The sequence below is a fragment of the Paramisgurnus dabryanus genome, chromosome 9 (assembly GCF_030506205.2).
Source record: "Paramisgurnus dabryanus chromosome 9, PD_genome_1.1, whole genome shotgun sequence".
Taxonomy (NCBI): domain Eukaryota; kingdom Metazoa; phylum Chordata; class Actinopteri; order Cypriniformes; family Cobitidae; genus Paramisgurnus; species Paramisgurnus dabryanus.
Genome location: NC_133345.1, coordinates 25,883,389 through 25,906,036, shown reverse-complemented (window position 1 = coordinate 25,906,036; position 22,648 = coordinate 25,883,389). Strand labels below are relative to the sequence as shown.

The window sequence follows — 22,648 nt, the reverse complement described above, 5'->3', positions numbered from 1 at the left end:
GTGGCCACATCATTCTCAGATATGGCAGCAAACATAGTTATTTTGCCCCCTCACTGGCCTGGGACATCCACCGTGCCCTGGTGGCCAGTAATATTACGGCCACATCTTCAGCCCTTGGCCAAGTTGAAGCCAGCTTCATCCACAAACACGAGGATGTGAGGAGTCTCGTTTCCTTCCAATGCCATAATTCTCTTCAAAACCGTAAACTCCTCCAATTGCTTTAATAAATGTATCAAATATTCAAAGAATTTATATATGGTTTTCATGGTATTATGTTCTTTGACAATTGAACAGACTCCACTCCATGTGATGACTTATACAATGAAACGATGCTGACACTTTTTGGAGCGAACAACCATTAGACTGAGAACCAATGGAGGACCACAAGAGTCATGCAAAATGTAATAAAGAACTTCAATATTTAATAACTACCTGGACAATATAAATAGCAATTATAGATTTGTTTAAAAATTCATTAATTAATCTATAAATAAATAGACAAAGTTACAAAAAAATCATTATGTAACATTTTATTAGGCAATAAAAAGTGAGATTATAAAAACAACGTAGAAATGAAATATTAATCCATTAATAAACAGTTCAAAGTAAAATAACAATTTACAAAAACAACATAAAACACTCAATAAGTTCATCATTTTAAATTGCATTTATAAATTCTTAATTAAATAATGGAATTTCAAAATGTATTTCAAAAAGCGATTTAAAAAGAGAAATCAATAACTGGATTTATAAATTGAACTACAAATACAGGTTTAAATTACACTGTAAAAAAAATCCGTAGAAATTACAGCTGGGTTGCCGGTAATTTACCGTAGATTTACATTTTATGTTATTTACTGGCAAGAGTTTGTTCAAAGTTGAATGAACATTAAACATTTACAAGTCTTTGTCTTTACAGAGTAAAACTAAAAAAACAGTATTCTGGAAAACAAAATCTGAAGCAAAAACAGAAAAGGGTTGATGATGATTTCTGGTTCCCAGAATGCTTTGCATGAGGCTGTTATTGTATAGTTTTATTCTGTAAAGATAAAGACTTGTTAATATTTAAAATTTATTTTACTTTGAACAAACTCTTGCTAGTAAATAACATAAACGTAAATCTACGGTAAATGTCCGGCAACCCAGCTGCAATAACATTGTAATTTCTACGGATTTTTTTTACAGTGTAGGCATTTAAAAGGGCATTTCCGTTTAACATTTCTGTTTTCATTTCCCGATGGTTCTTCTTATTCTTTTCGCTATTCGATTTGCTTTTCGTTTTAGCCTCTCTATTTAGCTTTTCCCATGACTCTTTTTTTTTAAAGATTTTTACAATATTAAGAGTTTACAGTATTACGTGGGAGTGAGTTCAATGTTTCACTGAATGGAGTTTGCTCTGTACACAGAAAACAGTTTTGTTTTGGGGTTGTGAAGGGTTAGGTTAAAGGGCGATGTTTTGTAAGTAGTCCTGTGTGATTGATTTTCTAAGGTCTTCTTTCATTTGAGCGATCAGTCTGTTAGTAGTCTTTCACTGAATAACAGCTATGTTAAAAAGAGTTTTGCTTGGCTTGTGCCTGGCACTGGTCCCTGCTTGGACTGCACCTACAGAGACAGGCAAGTATTGAAATGTATGGGGTTTTTTTGTTACAGTTTTTGTTGGATTTTGGCTTTGGTCTTGGTTTTACAGTTTGGCGGTTCATAATCTCACAAACCCGGAAAACAACAATTGATTGAGCAAATTATTTTGACATATCAATCATGTAATGTACATTTACATTTAGGCATTCAGCACAGACATTTTTATCCAAAGGCATTGACTTTCAAAAAGGATCCAATCATGATTAACAAATTAAATCATTTTATTATGTGCAGACACTGAGCCAGTGGTCGTTCTGAAGCATGGCAGTGTACGTGGGCAATATTTGAAAGTTAAAGGATCTGATAAAGTGGTTGAGAAATACATAGGGATCCCCTATGCCCAGCCACCTATTGGCCCTCTCCGCCTGGCTGCACCTAAACCTGTAGAGGGATGGAAAGGCATAAGAAATGCAACCCAACACCCTGCCATGTGAGTATGTCTATATATATATATGATATCTATAGATATACACCTGCCTATTATACTGCAGTACAGAATATATATTCAGCTAAATCACTTTAGACTATTATTTTTGAGTTCATGTTTGGTGCACTTATACCATTGCATTTGGTTTCTAGGTCATGTTACCAATCATTTAAAATAACTAAATCTTATTATTTTTATTTAAACTCGAATTTTATCTTGTGGCAATATAGGTGCCTCCAAGACATAAAAATGTCCGAAATGGTTGCAAAAGCCATGTCTTTGGATTTCATCTCTCCTGGAGTTTCAGAGGACTGTTTGTATCTAAATGTTTACACTCCTTCTCAAAGATCAGAATCAGAAAAACTCCCAGTGAGTACAGAAGAATGACTTCTCTCTGTGCAGTATTTTTTTTTTACATGTTTACCACCTGTTAAAATAGGCCGACATATAACCTAGAAGGCACACACACTGTTTGCTTTCAATGTATTTTGTAACCATACAGTTAGCTTGTGTTTAATTATTAGCTCCCCAAACCTCTCCAACAAAATCTATGCAAACCAACAGGTCATGGTTTGGATTCATGGAGGAGGGTTAGTCTTAGGCGGAGCTGCCACATATGATGGATCCTCATTGGCAGCTTATGAGAACATAGTTGTGGTTGTCATTCAGTACCGACTTGGAATCTTTGGATTCCTCAGGTATTTATCTATAATAAAGAAGGTGTGAATTGACAAACATTTCTAAAACAGGTCATGCAATTTGGACTTTTTAAAAAATTTCTGTGCTTTCTGATTGAAGCACAGGAGATCAGCATGCAAAGGGAAACTGGGGCTTCCTAGACCAGATTGCATCTTTACAGTGGGTACAACAAAACATTGAGAGTTTTGGAGGGGATCCACAATCTGTTACCATAGCTGGGGAATCTGCAGGTGGAATCAGTACCTCTTTGCTGGTGAGACATCAATGACTGCATATTCTTTAAATTGTGTGCATCACTGATGAATGCAGTAAACTTTGACTGTAGTTGGTCATGTAAAAAGTGCACACATTTTCTAAGGCAAGTTTTAATTTTCTGTTAACTCAGTATAAGTGTTTTACAGAAGAATTTATTCAACAGAAATCTTTTTTATTGCTAGACATTGTCTCCCATGGCCAAGGGTTTGTTTCATCGGGCAGTCTTTCAGAGTGGAGTTGCAACCTTGACAGTTTTCGACAATCCTTTGGTGTCTGCCAAGGTAGATTGAAAAAATACAACAGTAAATGTGTACTGGTATTATACTGTATGTGAACAATCTTAAAAGTTAAAGGTTATAAATGTGTGAACATGTGTTTTATTAAATAATCTAATGTATCATTTTATTTAAAATGTTTGTTCGTTTATGATCTATTTTAGATAGTGGGAAATGTTACTGAGTGTGACTTCAAATCTACTGAACAGCTGGTCAAATGTTTAAAGGAACTGACTGAGACACAGATCATTAATGCAACAATCAAGGTAGTTTATCTTTGTAAAAGAATTTAGGTGCTTTCGCTAAAGCACTACATTGCTTGTTATAAAAAAGGAATTAATTTCCCAAACAATTGACTTTCTTAGCACAAAGGTTTCCTTGGAGCGACAGTTGATGGGGAATTTCTTAAAGACACAGCAGAGGAGTTGCTGAAAAGCAAAGACTTTCAGAAAGTTCCAGTTCTTCTGGGTATAACAAACCATGAATTTGGATGGTTACTCCCTGGGGTAAGCAATAATGTTTGCATGGAATTGTAGCCTATAGTGAAAGATCATTAGTTATATTTGAACAAACAGATATCAAACAGCTATCATTACATTTTTGGATTACTACGCAATATAATAAACATTTATTTCGCTTCATATGGGCATAGTGAGACCCAAGCAAAACTCATACAGTATGTTGTACTTAATTTTGTTGCAGGCTTTTGCTCCACCAGGATGGGAGAAAGGAATGACAAGAGAAGCAGTAAAAGCTGTGTTGGACCTGTTCAACCCAGTAAATGTTTTTTGTTTTTTCTTCCCTATTTTTTTTTAATATTCTTAAATATTCCAGAATTCGAACACTTGGATAAGTTCTTTGCATAAGTGCAGCTGTGCTAGGGTTTGTCTCCCTCCAGTGGGCAAAGCACAAATATAGTAAACAGCTGTCTATGTGTCCTCTTTTTTTCTCTAGGTTCCAGGGGCCAATGAAATCATAATAGATAGATATTTAAAAGACGCTAAAACTCCGGAGGACATTCGCGATGCATTTACTGAAATGATGGGAGATGTTTTTATGGTGATCCGCGTATTGAAAACTGCAGATTACCATAGAGGTTGGTTGCAAAGGCTGTACAGCCAGCAAGTGTTTATCATTGATACATCTTTTTGATTATCCTATGTCATATATTCACAGATGCTGGGGTGCCTGTGTATTTGTATGAGTTCCAGCATGGGCCCAGTCTATTTAAAAATCTCAGACCTAGCTTTGTAAAGGCTGACCATGCTGATGATGTTGGACTTGTGTTTGGGTCTTGCTTCTGGAATGACAATCCCAAAGTCATAGGTATGCAGATCCTAAACATGCATAGAGACCTTTGGAGAATTATACTGGACTGTTAACTTTAAAGAATAACTACTGAATAAGTTTGAATAACTAAGTTTGCAATCACAGATGTATTTGCGTCAGTGTTTGTGGCAATCTTTATTCTTTATCATCCACAGGCACACCCACCGAGGAGGAAAACCAACTATGCAGAACTGTCATGGCATACTGGGCTAATTTTATTCGTAGTGGGTGAGTTATATATCTGAGTTATAACATCTTTTTAGCAGCTATGGAGATTTAATTAGGGTCCTTAAACTTGTCAGACCTTACACCCAAAACATTTTCAGTAAACAAGCATCAGTCTTTTTTAAACATATGGCTTTGAAAGGCTTACAATATAGCTCCACATGAAATATCCCTTAAAATTATAACTTAAAGGATGATTAGGGTTTGAACATTAGGGTTTGTTAGTTCCTTTAGTCATCTGAATTACATAATGCACCATTCATTTTCAAAGCCATTCATCAATGCTAATCTAGCAATTCAGTACTTTATCAGTTTAAGAACAGAACTGTAAAACATTAACAAACATTACAAAAAGAATGAATTAACTGAAGAGATTAAAAAACAAAAAACGTGTTTGATCTGTCTGTGCCAGCTCAAAGGTCAATCAAATTGATCAAATAATGACTTTCTATAATGAGATTGTTTAAATAATGACTTTGTTGTTTTGTTAAAGCTCACCAAATGGACCTGGACTGGTGGACTGGCCTGTGTATGACCAGTCTAAAAAATACATGAACCTGGGATTAAAGCAGTCAGAAGGTCAAGATTTAAAAAATGACACACTGCACTTTTTTAATGTGGAGTTACCTCAAAAGCTTGCTGCACTCCACACAGCCTAATCCTTACACTTATAAACATGTAGCTAAGCTTCCACAATAAATATATCTAAATCACTTTTATTTTTGTTGCTTGCAATTATTTCTATATATGATTGCTTACATGGATGCCTGTTAGCTAAAAGTTAAAAGCTTTTACAGCATATATGTTTAAAGTCTTAAATGTATGACTAAAACATAAGTTTTATCTTGCTTTTAGCGTAATTTTGGTCACTGTATAATTCACATACTTCATTTTGTGTTATTGAATAGTTTTAAAAATTTGAAAAATAGCCTGGCTGTAAAATATAAACAAATTAGTGCTCGTGGTGTATATACATTTATAAAGCAACTTTTCTTCTCAATCTAACAAAATACACATTATTTAGATACATCAGCAAAACAGTAAAACATTATGTAAACAGCGAAAATGCGCAGTATACGGTCACGTTTTAGAGAAGTGACGTCACTGGGTCCCCCTCCAACGCTGCTGATGTTGTGCGCATGCGCACACTTCGACTGGTTACAGCAGCCTGGAAAGCGCAACGCACTGAAGAAACGAAGCTTTACCTGGATCATCCATGTTCAGTATCATCTAACAAGATTTTTCAGGTAACCTTAAATGAATAACCGGAACACACGTGTCGTCATTTTATTCGTGTCGTTTTTACGGCTTGGCTAACGAGATGTACCGTTGAAGTAACGCATTGATGTTAATTACTTGGCTTGCTGGCTGGCAGATACCCCGTTTGGTAAGCGCAGTTGTAACCTTGCGCTAGGTGCATTTTAATGCAAACGCATTTTAATGAACGCTAGTATAAATGTTCTTTTGCTTATTTTAAGCCACGTCTTCCTTCTAGATAGCCGTCAGTGTGCTCATGATCCGCTCGCTTTTGATTGTACAGTGTTGTTTACAGTATGATGGTGGAGGGCGGGTTTCATTTTGCAAGGCAAACTGAACTGCAGAGTTCTGGAATGAATGGTAAAGACCACGTGAAGTAAATAAAAAAACGAAGGTACTTTCATTCTCTGGGCTATCTATCTATCTATCTATCTATCTATCTATCTATCTATCTATCTATCTATCTATCTATCTATCTATCTATCTATCTATCTATCTATCTATCTATCTATCTATCTATCTATCTACACACACATCATTAGGGTTATTATTACAGCAGCATAGAAAAATCCAATGGCTGTTAGGGCTATAAATAATGGCAGTTATAAGAGATTACATTGAAAAGAATTTGGCCTGTGTATCGTCTTTGATAAGACTGGTATTTTGACAGGCACTATTTTAAAACGATGCCAAATACAATGTTTAAAGCCCTAGTGCAGAAGGAGTATTTGTTTTAGATTCTTCTCTGAAGAAATCCATGGTGCCACCATGAACCTTACACAGAAAAAAGATCAATCTTACTTGCTTAATCTCTTTATTTCCTCATCTGCTTTATTTGTTATTGCAGTAATTCAAAGTATTGCGAAGCATTGTTTTGGGAGTTCCAGCTTTTGGATTTGTCTTCTTTATCATCATTATTACATTAGTAGTCTTGCTTGACTGCAGGTCCTTAAACAAGCGGTCCTTTTGAGTCAAGCAGAGGATAATTTGTCTGCTTCAATTGAACTGCAGGTCATTGATGAAAAGCTCCATTTTAAAAGCAATTCTCAGTCGTGCACTCTGGAGTTTTATGTGACTTTTATTGAAACTGATGCTAACTGTGATAATGGGTCAGCAGCCATCAGATAAATAATCATGCTCTTTGTTGCCATGCCTGGATTGTACAGAAAGACTGCTGTAAGATCACATTGTCTTGATACTGTGAGAGATATTCGTGAGGCTTCCCTTTAGGAAATGGCAGGATGTGGTGTTGCGTAACCATGAAAAAAAGCAGCCTGATATTAACCTCTCTGTAGCCTTATTTTCACATCAGAAGTGCACAGATTCTCACACTTACATTTCAGAGTACAGACAAACCCTTTGGCAGCTGATGTATGTTTTTGCACGTTTTGCATGCTGCTAAATCTAGACAAATCTGAGCTTGAAGTTTTGTTTGGTAACTAGTCAGTCACTATTTTGCATTATTTGGTTCTGCCCAGGGATGCTATTTAAATCACTCTTGGGAGTAAGTATAGGCAAGTTTCAAGGTATATATTTTAAAGTATAGGTCTTAAAGAGTCAAGGTTTCAAAACTACAAAAAATTCCGGTGATACCGTTTCCAAGGTATGAGCTGTGTTAAACCAAAAAATTAAATCATTAAGTCATGTAATTGATTTGATGTTTACATTTTAATTATTTAAGGTTTTATTTTTACTTTATTGTTGTATGTTGCTCAAAAATAAAATGTATTATGTCCAGTTGAAAGTTGTTGTTAGAATACGCAGACATTTGAAAATAACACATTTGTGTTGTGTTGCAATGGCAGTACCTCAACATTGTGAAACTGTGATATTTTTGCATAAGGTTATCATCATACCGCCAAATTCTCATACTGGCCCATGCCTACTCTGCAGTCTGTATTGTATTTAACCCAGGTACCTTCTTGCACTGTAAAAAATAATACGCTGAATTTACTAAAAAATATAGTGCATCATTTTTGCGTCCTTCTTTTAAAGCAAGTTTCACATGGAATTTTAAGCAATTGCTTAAAAAATTAAGCTTGAACTGCTTAAAATTCCATGTAAAACTAACTTAAAAAATTGGATGCAAAAATGATGCACTATTAATTTTTTTAGTAAATCCAGCATATTATTTTTTTCAGGGTGCTGTGAGGCAACAGTGCTACCCACTGAACCTCTGCGCCGCCCTTATTTGTAATGCAGTAAACTTGTAGTTGTATATGAAGAGCTCAGATACAAAACCCTCTAGTTGAATGTTTATTAGGCTCTTATGTTTAGATTCAGTAATGGCAATGAAAAGGTTATTAGTCAGTAATTAAAATGCCTTATTTTCATAAATGTTACAAATTTGACTGTCTTTCACTGCAAAACCCTCTAAGTACAATGGATTGTACTTAGCTAATGCAAGCTAATTGATTCTGTCAACAAGCTGTTATTTCTGAATGGCGTGAGGCTGGGATTAAGCTCATCTGAATCAGCAGTATTTGATGAACACATAAATAATATTTGCCAAGAGCATTCAGTCAATATCACCATCTCATTTTAGCAGACGTGCCGCTCTTCATATGCTTTGATCTCTTTTGACCAACTTAACCATGCACAGCAGCCAGCCCACCGTCTCCCCCATAAGAGGTTTATCCCAAATCCACCAAATAAAATTTCTCTCGGCACTGTTGACTCTAATTTCTCTGAACTGCTTTGTGTTTTCCAACTGTTTGTGCCAAGTACGCTTCATCTAGCAAACCACAAATGTGTTCCCATACTCATATTGGAAAAGACAATATCATAGCATTATTAAACGATTATTACACAATTTAATGCTAAAAAGTAGTTCCGCACTGCGCAGATCGATTGGCAAATCATGACATGACGCAACACTTTTTTGACAGTACCGCTTTTGGATTATTCTCACAATACTGTGATCATGTCATACACATAATTATTCTGCGCTACATGAAGTTCAACACATCTACTATATCTATCACAGTAAAAGCAAAAAACAATGATTATGCGGACATGACACCTTTTACAGGCATCCCTATGAACAGGGCTGGAATGCCTTTTTAAAATTTTTGACAATTACAGTAAAATAAAATGTCTTATTTTAGCCCTACGTACAGGTAAGGGCAGGGATGCAGGTATATATATATATATATATATATTTTTTTGCAGAGCAGTTACACATTGGTTGCTACATGTAAATGTGTGCGAACGTGTAAGCCTGCCAAGTCACGCATGCTCATCCATCCCTGCATTACATAACCATCTTCACTGTCCAAATGTATGTCTCAGGGTTTTGACATAAACCCAGAGGGGGCTTTTTGACTTTGATAATGCAAGTGTAACATGAATGACTGCTGTACTACATGCAAAACTTGTATGCTCTTTTCATTCAATTTGACATTCGGAGGCTGCCGTTCAGAAAAGCCTTTGGTCGAAGCCTTTGTAAGGTCTACTTCGTTTCATTATGAGAAGGAAGCATGTGTCATTGCTCTGATAAGTTCATCTCCAGGGTTGTACAGTAGATAAAGTAGCAGATGGTGTTTTCACAAGGCAAGATTACATGCCTGTTTATATCATGCTGTATCCATGATACTAAATCAAGTGATGGAGCCATGTTTTTTATTTTAGTTTTAGTTTTATTTAATGCAATTTCGTTTTGTGATGCAAGACAGATTAGTCTTGTCCTTGAGGCCTGAGATTGAAGGACACCCTTGCATTGCATTGCATTATTCTGGATTTATGCTTAGCAGTCATAATAAAACATGCTTTTACACAAAACATTTTGTGTAATGGATTTTATGATCTAGCTGTGTATTAACAATTTCTGACAGAGTCTGCCTCATGTCAGTATAAACACAGCTGCAAGGAAGTTTTGGAGAAAAGAGAAAATAAAGTGCTCTCATGGCGTAATGTTAGACTTTGTGAAAATGTTTTGAATACTTCACATTATATTTATAAACAGATTAAATAATGTAATATTTATTTATAAAACAAGGTTCTTTTTTTAATTTTAGGTCCAGCTGCTGTGACAAGCTACGAACGCGAGTTACCTTTGTTGTTTGTTGGGCCGCCGTCACCATAGCTCGCCCAGTAACTCCACTACCCCCATAAAACAGCATGGAGGGGGCCGTAGTAAGCAACCTTATAGAATTTGACTCTCCTACAGAAGGAACAGCACCCTCTGCTGTCTGCGGGACGGACTTTTTCTCAGCCGAGCCACTCGTACCTGAGCCTGCGAGTACCAACACTGTGGAGCCCTTGCTACCTCAGCCCATGACCCCCACCCACAGAGTAGATGATGAAGGAGATGACAGTGACGCTACAGAGTCTGCAGACAGCGAGAACGAGGACCCAGAATCCCCATCGCACCCGTCGAGCACACGCCGTTCCTCGTCGTGCTCCAGTCACAGCGCAGAGGATCCGGAAGAGACAGAAATACGAGCGTTTATGAAAAGCTATGTGGAAAAGTTGTTCCATGGAAGGTGATGCAATACACCAATAAATTAAATAATAGGTCGGTTAAAAATGATATTAACCCATGATTTACCCACTCCAAAGCCACTCGAGATGCATAGTTCCATCATTTTCAGACGAACACATTTTCAGTTATTTTACAAAATGTCTTCTGAGGGTAATCCACGCTGTTTTGTTGTAGAAATATCCAAATGTAAAACTTTATAAACGAAAATAACTAGCTTCCGGTAGCACTGCCATTTTAGACTCCTCTGTATTCAGGAGAGAGTATTAGCGTAGCGTATAGGGTGGCCATTCGTGCCAGTTCCGCCGGACACGTCCCGAACATGTTTTCGGGTTCGTTCTCCGGAAGTCGCCCGCATACGTCATCGAGGTTCTCACATTTCAGTTAAAATACATTAGAAAATTAAATGTATTTCTTTTAAGACTTACAATCATTGTAGTTTCATTCTTACCTTGAAATGTAACGGTTGCTTTTCTGAAATTATACCCAAAATATTAAACCTTGATGACGTATGCGGTCGACCAACGCGACTTCCGGAGAACGAACCCGAAAACATGTTCGGGACGTGTCCGGCGGAACTGGCACGAATGGCCACCCTAGTAGCGTAAACTGCATACGATCTCATCTTGAATGCGAACGCGACTAAGATGGCGGCTCTACCGGAAGCTAGTTATTTTCGTTTATAAAGTTTTCTTTTTTTTGATATTTCTACAACAACACCACGCGGGTTACCCACAGAAGACCTTTGTTTATCATCCTGGAGCCATTTGGATTTCTTTGGGAAAGGATATATGCACATTTTTTGTACTTGAAGGAGGTGGACCCCATAACTTTACTGTTTAGCATTTTCTAAAATAACTGAAAATGTGTTAGTCTGAAAAATGATGGACATATGCATCTCGGACGGCTTTGTGGTGAGTAAATCATGGGTTTAATATCATTTACGGCTGAACTATCCCTTTAAGAAACACTCTAATTTTAGCATCAAAGTTTGATTATTTCACATTGACTAAAGTTAAACTCCTTTTTCATTAAAAAAATTGTGAAATAGTTTTCAGATGTTTCTCTTCTTTGCCTTTTTTGGATTTTGACAGCCCCTGCTCTTTGTCTTACATGTGTTATATTAAAAGGACATTTAGGAAAACATCTGCTCGTGTTGGAAATGACAGGATGACACAATAACAAAATTAACTTTTCATTGAACTGTCTTTTTAAATCAAGTGGAAATTTCATACTGAATTAAAGGCACATTGCAACTGTTTTCTATGTTTTTTCAAGAATGTGACTTACTGTTGTTTTATTTACTTCCTCTCTACTTCTGCCACTACTCCCTGTGTCTTTTATTCTCCTTCTGTCTCTCAGAGAGGACTTTGATCAGGAGGAAAAGGCTCACTTTGGAGAGCTGTGTACCGGAGAGAACGGGAAAGGAAGGGAGTGGTTCGCCAAATATGTCAGTGCACAGGTATAAGGCCAGCAACCCACCTCTGTATGGACTGTAGGGATGGGCACAAAGCACTTAATAGTTTTCATAAGTAAATGACTTAACTTGTAACTTGCACAACTTTTTAACTTTTGTACCTTGTGGTCTGGTGTATTCACACCTCTTAGTCACGTGAATAAGCAGAGGCCTTGCACTTCAGGCAGAAGCGCTTTTCTTACAACAGTACACACGCACATGGTGTGTTTATTTAATATACAATATAATATTAAGCTTTTTAGCTACACTTAAATGTGGTCCCCAACAGAAAAAGGTGAACACAAGGCATTGTGTTTTTGAGACATGGTTTTAATATGTTACTATTCTTTTGTTGACACAGCTCGTAGAAAAAATGCAACATTTGTGTCTACTGAGTACTCAAGCTGTCATATCTTCATATATGTGCCATGTATATACCGTATATAAGTAAACATAGTAACACTTTGTTGTATTTGCAGCGCTGCCACTCCAAATGTGTTAGTGAGCAGACGTTCTACAGGCTCGTGCAGTCCTTTGCTGTTGTTTTGTTTGAGTAAGTACATCTCTGATAACATCTTTGAAGTTACATGGAAGACAACTTACACAGTGTCGCCAAAACTGCACAAAACTGAAATGAATTCTCTGTGGACGTCAGGAAAAATATGTGTGTGTGGGTATACGGCAGGATCCACATGTGACCGAGATTATTTTGATTGATTGACAGATGCTACCAGATGGACGATTATAGCCCTGCTAAACATCTCATGACCATGTGCTTCACGTATTATTACATGGGTAAGCATTCTTAGAGTTTGTGTTAATCTGGAAAGTAACACCCATTTTCCTCTTCCTGTTAAAGCTTATGACTAAGCTATAACTCTTCTTTTATTGTGTTTACAACAGCCAATTAGATATTTGCTATTTTAACGTGTTTTCAAGTAAAGTTTATAAAGGCAGTAATATCCTGAATTCTAAACATATATAAAACAAACACACATATACAAACAAGCACATATATATTTATATAAACTAAATTCTCTTGGGACTAAACACATCTTCGCAAAGTCTTAGGCCACCATTCCAAAATTAGACATTTAGTCCTGAAAATTTAATTCTTTATTATTTTGTACATATTTCCTTTATTTTCTGTTTGTATCTTAATAAAATAGATTGAAAAGTAAATATAGATGGACATTAAAACCTCTATAACAACAAGTCTGGTGGTGGTGGCCTAAGACTTTTGCACAGTACTGTATATGTACACTCAAATTTGGATATAAAAACAAAAATTCAACAAAGCCTAAACACTAAAAAGCTATTATTTTGCATTCAAAATTACCATTATGTGTATCCATAGTGTGCCATTTTTAATAAATTCATTTTCAATTTTTGACAGGTAAGTTACAGCTGTCTCCCACAGAGCTGCTGGAGAGACCCAGCGGGGGGATCGACTCGTACCTGCGAAGTGGAAAGGTCTGGCTCTCTGGGAAGAAAGACATTGCAGAGCGATTGCTCAAAAACACTTCTGCAAAGACCGATGTTAAAGGATTTTTCGGGGGTCTGGAAAGCAAACTGAGAGGACCATTGGGTCGTAAGAATGAGTGAGGGAGATTTATCTTTTAGATGGCTTACTTTGACTTTGAGTACCACTTTAAAGATGCAGCTCTGCCACTGCTAAACATAAACAAGTTTTACCCTTTATAATCAGTTACTTTTTTGTTGGACAACATGTCGACCTTTGTGACTTACTGTATCTTTAATATGGCTCCTCACAAACTCATTCTGTTCTTATTATACTCTTCACAGTGACACAGATCAAGCAGCCGAACAGAAACCCAAAACTCCAGGTACTTTACCAAGTAACATGGCTGTGCTCTTGAGCAAGCACTTGACCCACAGGGATTGTGTCTGTCATCATAACACACTTTAAAGGGATAGTTCACCCAAAAAAGAAAATCCTGTTATCATTTACTTACCCTCATGTTGTTACGAACCTATATGAATTTTATTGTTCTGCTTAACACAAAGGAAGATATTTGTAATGAAGCAGGAAACATGAGCCTCTTTCACACAGAAATTCTGGTAAATTACCCTAAATTTACCAGAATGAATTTACCAGTAAATACAAAAATGTGCTGTTCACACATGCAGTGACGTTCCGTCTTTTTACCAGTAAGCATTCACGCATCAGTATCAAAATACAGGTAAACTCGGAGAGAAAGCGGAAGTTACCTGTGTCGCGCGACCGGCGAGCTCCGTGTCGTATTTGTAAACAATGGCGGGTTATGACTTAATATCGTCGGTCCGTATTTTGTTGTTTTCACATCTGTGGCAAACGGTCGCGAAGTTGCTCGTGACCAAACAACATTGTGTTAGGCGGCGTCAAACGGAACCTGCGTTTGCACATTAGGCTTCACAGATGGTGTGCTAAGGACGTCGGCAATTTGGCAAATATATGGTAAGCTGTTTTAAACAACTTTGGTGAAGAAATGTGGATGTTAACTTCAGGTGTGCTCGACTTTTAAGCAGCATGTGTGTGGAAACGTCCATAAACAGAGCGGGGGTAAACGTGTTACCTGTACAAAGACGTTCTGATTGGCCCGATCTGTCAGCGCAGTCTGACGTCGTCCGTTCTAAATGCCGGTAATCCTATATTTTTTGTTCACACATAGCGCTTACCAGTATTACTGGTAATCTTACAACCTGTCTTACTGGTAAATTGGGAGCACTGATTTACCGGAAAGGTTCTGTTCACACAACACCTGTTAACTGCAATTTACCAGTAAAGACTGTATGTGTGAAAGGGACTAATGACTTCCACAGTAGAAAAAAAATACTACTTGAAATCAATGGTGCTTCCAGAATGCCTTCAAGAAAATGTTCTTCTTAAAATATATAAACCGAGGGAAGTGATTTTAACTGCAATTCCTCGACTTGCCGCTAGAGGCTGGCTCCAAAAGGGAGTCAATTCCCATAGACCTCAATGTTAAAATGGCCAACTTAACAGTAGAAATAATATGTTTACAGCCTGGTACAACATTTTTTTGTACCATATATAGCTAATTTTGCACTTCATGACAACTGTGAGGGGGTGAATTTTTTTGTAACTCATCCGTTTAAATTATATTAAGCCTTAAAGTTCTGCATAATTAAGGGCGTGGCCACTTGAGTGACGGTTGAACAGCCATCTTTACCCATTTTCGGATATCCGCGAGTGACGCACAGTGACTCGCGGCCAAGATGGCGACGAAAGGCGACAAGCTCTTTAAGCTTCAAAAACATATGGGTAGTGTAACAGACAACACGTCCATAATTTTTTACAGTCTATGATATAAACAAACAATATATCAAATAAAAGAACAGACCCTCTGCTTTCAAACAAAACACGTTTCATCCTACATTCATTCTCTTTTTATCACCTCTCAAATATGGACAGGTTTCTTTAAAAACACCCAATTTTAAGCAAAAAGCTGAGATAATTCCATTTTTTGTCTTTTGATAGAGATCAGATTCAGAGCGATCCTCAAAACCTACACGGACATACAGCTGTTTGCCCTAGGGCGATACTTCTGGGTTTTATAAGTTGCACCGGGTTTTATCCACCTGGTGGATATTAGCGGTATTGCAGAAAGCCTTAAATACTCGTCATTGTCAGGGAAGCGTTTCTCTTAATTGACATGTTAACTCGTCAATAGCGGGAAAAGAGTGGTTTGGTTACAAACATTGCTCGAAATATCTTCCTTTGTGTTCAGTAGAACAAAGAAATTAATTCAAGTTTGTAACAACATGATGGTGAGTAAATGATGACAGAAGTTTAATTTTTGGGTGAACTGTCGCTTTAAGTAAAATACAGGTGTTAGTGGAATAGTTGTTAACCTTGTGTTCTGCCTGCGTATCTTGTAGTTTCTCCTCCCCTCTCTCCGGAGAAAAAAGAAGAGAAGATTTACCTGTACACACACCTGAAACAGCAGCCCATTTGGTAGGTAGTCGGTAAATCCTCCCTAATCCCCAAAATCACTGGGATAAATAGGAAATGTATTTCCTTTTACGAACATGTTTTATTACTGTAATACACTAAAGCATCTTGTCCAGTATTACAGATCATGCACCACATATTAATGTTAACGCTGGTGTGGTCTCTTTACCTCATTTATTAGGCACACGCTGAGGTTTTGGAACGCAGCGTTTTTTGATGCCGTCCATTGCGAGAGAAATAAAAGATCCCCTACCACCAGGTGAGCGAGTGCAGGGTTTTCAAATCATGCCAAACAACTTTAACAGGACTCCTTTTTCCTCTTTCTCCTAATATATCGTGCTATTAAATCAAACAGGCTTTGCACGGCACCTAATGCACATGTTAGATTGCGTGTTTGTGTAGACTGTGTTTGTTTGTGCGTCTGTAAAAGCCAGAGGGAGAGACGGAGAGTTTATGCGTGTGATAGATTGTTAGTGATGTTACAATAAACTTCTAAGGTATTTCAGGCTGAGGTGCGTGACTGCGTGCCCAGTGCGTATGACGGCGTAATGCAGTATTTGTAGTAGAAATGTCTGATACTGATGTCTGGACGAGCCCTCCAGCCGCATCCTGTCTTTTGTGGTTTACCCTTCCACAGTGCTCATCTGCTCATCATACTGTCTTGACTTTCTTTCTCTCTGTGGCTCTCTCTCTCTTTCTCTGCATGTGACTTTAACCCTTTATCTCCCTGTGCCTTGCTGCCTCACGCAGGCGGACGGCTGAGGAAGAAAAAGATGAAAGGTCTGTCCTTCATTTCGTCTGCTGCTCTGGACAAAGCTAAGAAAAGAGGAAGCATAAAAATAGCAGAGCTTGAGAACATTAAGTTCAGATTAGGACACATCTTAAAGATGCATTGTGTAACTTTTAGAAGGATCTTTTGACAGAAATCTAATATATTATACATTAGACTTTACATAATGAACTGCATTGTTTAAATTACCTAAAAATAAGCATTTTTTTCTACATACAGATCTATAGAGCGTGTTTTGTCACTATGTTGTCTCATATGTTTGTTCTCTGGCAGCTACCGTAGCTTCACTATGCATTTTAAAAGAGAGGGGTGAGCAGTGTACTGAGCCTTTGGCTGCAATTCACAATATCACCACTAGATGCTGCTAAAAATCTACACAGTGCACCTTTAAATGGATAGTTCAGCCAAAAATGAAAAATTTGTCATCATACCATAAGACTGAGGTCGTCAGTCACTAACACCCTTTGTAGGGCACAGTCACACAGGGGGTGACGATGTAAATTTGGGCCAGCATTAAAAAACATAGATTGCACAACAGACATTTTAGCTAAAATGCCACAATAACATTATATGTCAAAGCAGGATACAGTCAGGAAGCCCTGTGATATTCAGATAACACTGGTACTCAAAGGAAACTGCAGGGCAGCCAAAAAAGCATTCGTGTTGGTTACATTTGGTATTGGGATAATGCTTTTTAATTGTAATGTCTACATTGTACAGTTTTATTTTGTCTCCGAGGGCATTATGGAACTTAAATACTACAGTATTTTCGTAAATTTTGAAGTCATTTTGAAGATTCTGTAAAAAATGTACTTGATAAAGTGTACAAGCTGCGTTAAAAAAATGTAATTTCTGTAGTGCAATGACTATCCTTGGTTGTCATGGTTTAAAAAAAAATATATAGTATGTAGCTTCTCCATAACAGTGTATTGAATGTGTGTTCTGTCTTGACTTTTCCTCATAGACTCATTATTTGCACTAATGCATTATTTGCTGTATTTTCTTATCACCGCATGCAGGGTGCATCTTATTCCCCGATACAATGTTAATTTTAAGAACAGCTGACTAAGAATAGCTTTGAAAACACCACTATTGCTTATGTTCAAAGTTAGGGATAGGAATTTAAATGAACCCCAACCTTGAGTACTATTAACTCTTTCCCCATCGGCATTTTTTTTTTAAGTTGCCAGCCAGTGCCATCATGTTTTATTATTTTTTACAAAATTCCTTTCAGAAAATGTCTTCTTTAAATATATACACATACAATAAATCAAATGAACAGACCCATCCTAACTTCATTTGTTCTCTTTCAATCCCCTCTCAAATATGGGTATGTTTACTTCAAAAATACAAAACTTTTAGCCAAAAGCTGAGATAATTAAAATTTTTGTAAAGGACTTTTGTTAGAGATCAGATTCAAAGCGATAATCAAAACGTACACCGAGTTTTTACTGTTTTTGAAACCATAGATGCTTTGATGTTTTATAAGTCGAGTAATAGCAGAAATATGGATTGCCGTTAAATCCCATCAATGGCAGGGAACGAATTAAAGTTTAAAACATAACCCAAGTTAGTGCTATGGACCCTAATATTAACTTAAAGGTCTCATAATAGTGTAATTTTTAAAAAGATGTAATATTTATCTCAGGTTTTCCCAGAAGTTTTAGGTCCAAATATCATAAAGATCATTTATTATACCATGTATTAAAAAGTGCTGTTTTGTGTGTCTTTTTAAATGCAAATAAGCCTCTGCTTCCCTCTTCCTTTACTGCCTATACTAAAAAACGTACACCGTTTTTAATAAGACTCGCCTTATTTTATTGTTCATAATGAATGTGCAGTAATTAATTATGTAAAGAAGATTTAAAATGGAAATTGTGACCTAACCATATTGTTTGAACTTTGCAACATGACGTCAGTTTGCTCAGAAAACGGCAACAGCTTGTCACAAATTTTACAGGGATTTAGAAAAAGGAGTGGGCAGATTTTTATCACTACAGGGTGGTTGTGTAAACACAGGCGACACACATTTCTGTTTAAGCAACAAATAAAATTGAATTTCTTATATTAGGTTACGTTTAAATAGTAAAGCACATTGAGATGATGATTTTACATATTTAAACTGATCTAACTTGTATATTTTCATAAGATGGCAACAATTTGTTTTGCTAAAAAAATTTTTATTTATTTTATTTATTAAAAAAAAAGCTAATTTATTTTTTAGTAAAGGAACATTGTACATAGAAAAAATGCATACTAGTCTGTTTGCCTGAGCATTTTTTCCTGTTTGTGAACTGAATTATGCTGTGGTTGTGTTGGTCATATGCTTATTATTATTATTTTTTTGTTGTGTTTTTATGTTCTGATTCATCGTGAACCATGGTTACAGCTGACCGCTCACTAAACCTACTTCAGAAATGTTTGTTTATGATTATGCATGAGCACTAATGTTGTTTGGCTAGCACATTTTGTATGATCGCTTTATGCCTTTTAACTCTCTAACCTCCCATTGTAACAATATTTTCATGGTTTATGAATGAATGCTTTTGTAAATGCTTATATTAAAGCAGTGTGTCTTGATGTTGTCCTCTTCATGGTTTCGCTCATCTTTGATGAACAATAAAGCAAAATGTTGCTGATCTCTGACCATGATCTATTGTTGTACCTTCAGAGAAAAGTGGTGTCATATGACCCAAGAAGAAAAAGATGATAGCTCCAGATTTAATGAGAACATCACCTTTGGTCAGCTGGGGTGAGTCACATGACAATCGTTTTTGGGTTATTTTGGTAAAGAAAACATGTAAATATGTGACTCTGTCTGAAAAAAAGCTAAAGTCATTTTTTTATGATTTACTACATAATTTACTACACATTTTCTACAAAATATTTATTCTTAAATAAAAAAATATTCTTACAAAATCATCCTACATAACATAAATAACATTGTGTAACAAAATTAACATTCACTGAAAAAAATGATTCATACTTTGTTTAAATGTAGCTTAAATAAATTGATTGCAACCACTAAAAAAATTGAGTAAATTGAATGAAGTAGTTCACCAAAAAAATGAAAATGATGTCATCATTTACGCACTCTTATGTTGTTACAAACCTGTATAATTTCTTTGTGCGGATGAAATTTTAAGGAATGTTTGTAACCAAACCCACCAAAGGCCCCATTGACTTTTTTTCTACTATGGAAGTCAATGGGGCCTCTGATCGGTTTGGTTACAAACATTACTCAAAATATCTTTCTTCAGGTTCATCAGAACAAAACAATTTGTACAGGTTTGTAACAACATGAGAGTTAATAAATTATGACAGAATTTTCATTTTTGTTAAAGGCGGGGTGCATGATTAAAAAAAAAACACTTTGGAAAAGGAGTCGGGCCGAGTACCAAAACACACTCGTAGCCAATCAGCAGTAAGGGGCATGTCTACTTACCAACATCATTGCCTGGGTTGCGTATGTGTGTTGTTTATGTGATTTCAAATATCAGCATTGGTTTCAGAGATCATGCACCCCGCCTTTAAGGTCATGTCAAAGATAGAAATCAATGCGAAATTATTGACTGAAACTTTGATGCTTCTAATCTTAAACAAAAATGATTGAGACTTCAGCCATAATTTAACAGACAGGGTCACAAATGTTCGCTGATTTGAATGTTATACTACTGATACTGTAGTTCTGAGCCAATGCCTATGTTTGCGCATCTAGAACATTCACCCATAACATGGTTGCTTTTGGACTGAGCAAAAAACTCTGCAATGACTTTCTGAAGAAACAAGCGGTCATTGGAAACCTAAATGAAGGTAACGACATTTTCCTAAAACGTACAGCTCGACATTTTTTCTTTGAGAATACAAAAAATTATATTTTTAATTTTCACGTTTAAAACCTTAATTCAGTGTATGTATGCATCACATGTTTTGTTTTCCTGATACAGAGCAAAACAAGCTACTGTTAGACCATATTGAGCAGATGGCTGCAGAATGAACGGCAAAGCCTGAAATCATCGAAAAACGCTCCACATCACTTTACTGGTTCAATCACTAATGACCACTATTACTTATACAGCAACATGTCATACCAACCAGTACAGAAATGCATGCAGTGCCCAGCTGCAATGAAAAACAGTACGTTCTCCATTATATCTAAACATCTGAATAGCAATATATATCAGTATGTAACATAACATCAGTACAGTCCACGAGCATCATTAAAAGTCGTAATATACATATGGAGTTATATTGTGTGATGTTAATGTAATGTTATGAGCTAGTGATACAGTATATATGCCATCCCAAGTGGTTTTGTTGAACAAATCCTGTATCCTTAAACATATATGTGAATCTAGAGTAAGTTTATAATGGTAAAAACGTGTCCTTTGTGCAAGTACACAAAATCTACATTCTGATAATCTCACTCGTCGTCTTTAGCTTTAGTCCTCATCCGTCCAATTTATCATACTGCCTTGATGAACCGGTTTTAATGTAGACATCATCTATATTATTTTAGCTCAAAAGAATTAGATCATCAGCTCTTGTCAGGTTAGGTATCACATGGTCTTTTGTGTTCTTCCTATATGGATAAATGAAGTATTACTAGTGTCTGACATCCTCATACAGTACATGCAGACTGGAACGATGTATTTTCTCCCCTGTTTGAAGTGCCTTTATTCATTTATTGATCAGTGATCTTTCCTAGTCCATTTTAGTGCAAGCAAACTCGTGTCAGCATGCTGTTATTTGTGACTTTCCACAAACGTAGCGTTACCAGACTAACGTTTACATGTACCCAGTTAGGAGATGTGCTTATGTTGTATGCATAATGCTTGCTGTTTGTATTGCCATCAGTTAATACAATGTGGCTCTTTAGAACAGAGCTTATTGGTGTTGTGCAGTGTTGTGTCTTAGTGCATGCATTAAAATCAGCGTACACTGTTGTGCAATTACATTTCAGGCCAATAGAGGGATCAAAACCCTTTGCTTTGATTTAAGGCGAGTGGAGGTGAACGGCAACCACCGAGTGGGGTGTTTAAGAGCTTGTTTTCAGTCATGTGTTGTCCATGTGAGGAAAATTCAAATGTATATATTTGCTTTGTAAATACAGATTGTTTTGATGAATCAGATAACTATATATAACGTGGTTTAAAGGGATGGGCAGATAGTTGGTAATTTATTTGATGTTTGTATGTGTATGTGAGTGCATGGTCATAGCAATGTGCTGGATGTCAATTGATTTGGTCTGGTATTTGCATTTCGCTGTATGTGTAAATTAATGTTGATTGTTAGCACAACGGTCCACATATTTTTCCCAAGTGCCCTAAAATTCCTATTGGAACGTACCTGAAAACCCATGAGAGTACTTTACCCTCCCTCTAAGATGTAAAGTGTTTGTAATAAAAAATACAGATGTTATTATTGGTTTTCTGTCTTGATATGAGCATTTTTATTATTTAAAGGGACACTTCACCCATTTGCATTAAGCTTTGTATAGTTAGAACCCCAGTCATGTTTTTGAATGGTCATGCATCATTTCCTCACTTGAGGGGGTGAGACTACAAACACCCCTTTTCTCTGTCATATAGGCACCAAATTCGAAATGTATGTTACATTTCGACTACAAATATGACACACTTTCAATAAAGATTAATGTTTCTATGGGTGAAATGCTCCTTTAAGCAATTGTTCTCAAACTTTTTTGGCATTCCACACACCACCTCCTGTGTATGTTGAAAATTTTAGACATAAAACATTCCAAAACAAAATATATAAAATTTTACAATGTAGTGCTGTTGGTAAGTAGACTTAGTAATTATACAGAATTTATAATTTATT

At 36.5% G+C, this 22,648-nt stretch overlaps 2 protein-coding genes across 3 annotated transcripts; both read left to right on the top strand.

Annotated features, from left to right (window-relative positions):
* Window positions 1-1,456: 1,456 nt before the first annotated feature.
* On the top strand, window positions 1,457-5,561 carry LOC135773639 (fatty acyl-CoA hydrolase precursor, medium chain-like). The gene is made up of 13 exons (XM_065283326.1): window positions 1,457-1,614; window positions 1,873-2,068; window positions 2,296-2,434; window positions 2,630-2,763; window positions 2,864-3,017; window positions 3,202-3,300; window positions 3,459-3,560; window positions 3,660-3,800; window positions 3,997-4,071; window positions 4,249-4,390; window positions 4,471-4,620; window positions 4,779-4,851; window positions 5,342-5,561. Exons 1-13 carry the CDS (start codon window positions 1,545-1,547, stop codon window positions 5,505-5,507), a joined length of 1,641 nt encoding a protein of 546 aa, XP_065139398.1. The 5' UTR covers window positions 1,457-1,544; the 3' UTR covers window positions 5,508-5,561.
* Window positions 5,562-5,946: 385 nt separating this feature from the next.
* On the top strand, window positions 5,947-22,228 carry kiaa0513 (KIAA0513 ortholog). Of its 2 annotated transcripts, XM_065278914.2 has the most exons (13): window positions 5,947-6,095; window positions 10,122-10,589; window positions 11,948-12,047; window positions 12,521-12,594; window positions 12,766-12,836; window positions 13,438-13,642; window positions 13,848-13,888; window positions 15,945-16,020; window positions 16,199-16,276; window positions 16,768-16,797; window positions 19,479-19,559; window positions 20,526-20,620; window positions 20,755-22,228. In XM_065278914.2, exons 2-13 carry the CDS (start codon window positions 10,225-10,227, stop codon window positions 20,802-20,804), a joined length of 1,266 nt encoding a protein of 421 aa, XP_065134986.2. In that variant the 5' UTR covers window positions 5,947-6,095; window positions 10,122-10,224; the 3' UTR covers window positions 20,805-22,228. The 2 variants fall into 2 exon arrangements, with proteins under 2 accessions (XP_065134986.2, XP_065134988.2); XM_065278916.2 differs by lacking the exon at window positions 16,768-16,797.
* The last annotated feature ends 420 nt before the right edge of the window (window positions 22,229-22,648 follow it).

Bases quoted from the DNA above. Each gene is read 5' to 3' on its own strand.
- LOC135773639 (XM_065283326.1), top strand. From the start codon at position 1,545: ATGTTAAAAAGAGTTTTGCTTGGCTTGTGCCTGGCACTGGTCCCTGCT. The intron at 3,301-3,458 runs GTAGATTGAAAA...GATCTATTTTAG, and splicing joins ATCCTTTGGTGTCTGCCAAG to ATAGTGGGAAATGTTACTGA. The intron at 3,561-3,659 runs GTAGTTTATCTT...TGACTTTCTTAG, and splicing joins TCATTAATGCAACAATCAAG to CACAAAGGTTTCCTTGGAGC.
- kiaa0513 (XM_065278914.2), top strand. From the start codon at position 10,225: ATGGAGGGGGCCGTAGTAAGCAACCTTATAGAATTTGACTCTCCTACA. The intron at 13,889-15,944 runs GTACTTTACCAA...CGTATCTTGTAG, and splicing joins ACAGAAACCCAAAACTCCAG to TTTCTCCTCCCCTCTCTCCG. The intron at 16,021-16,198 runs GTAGGTAGTCGG...CTCATTTATTAG, and splicing joins CTGAAACAGCAGCCCATTTG to GCACACGCTGAGGTTTTGGA.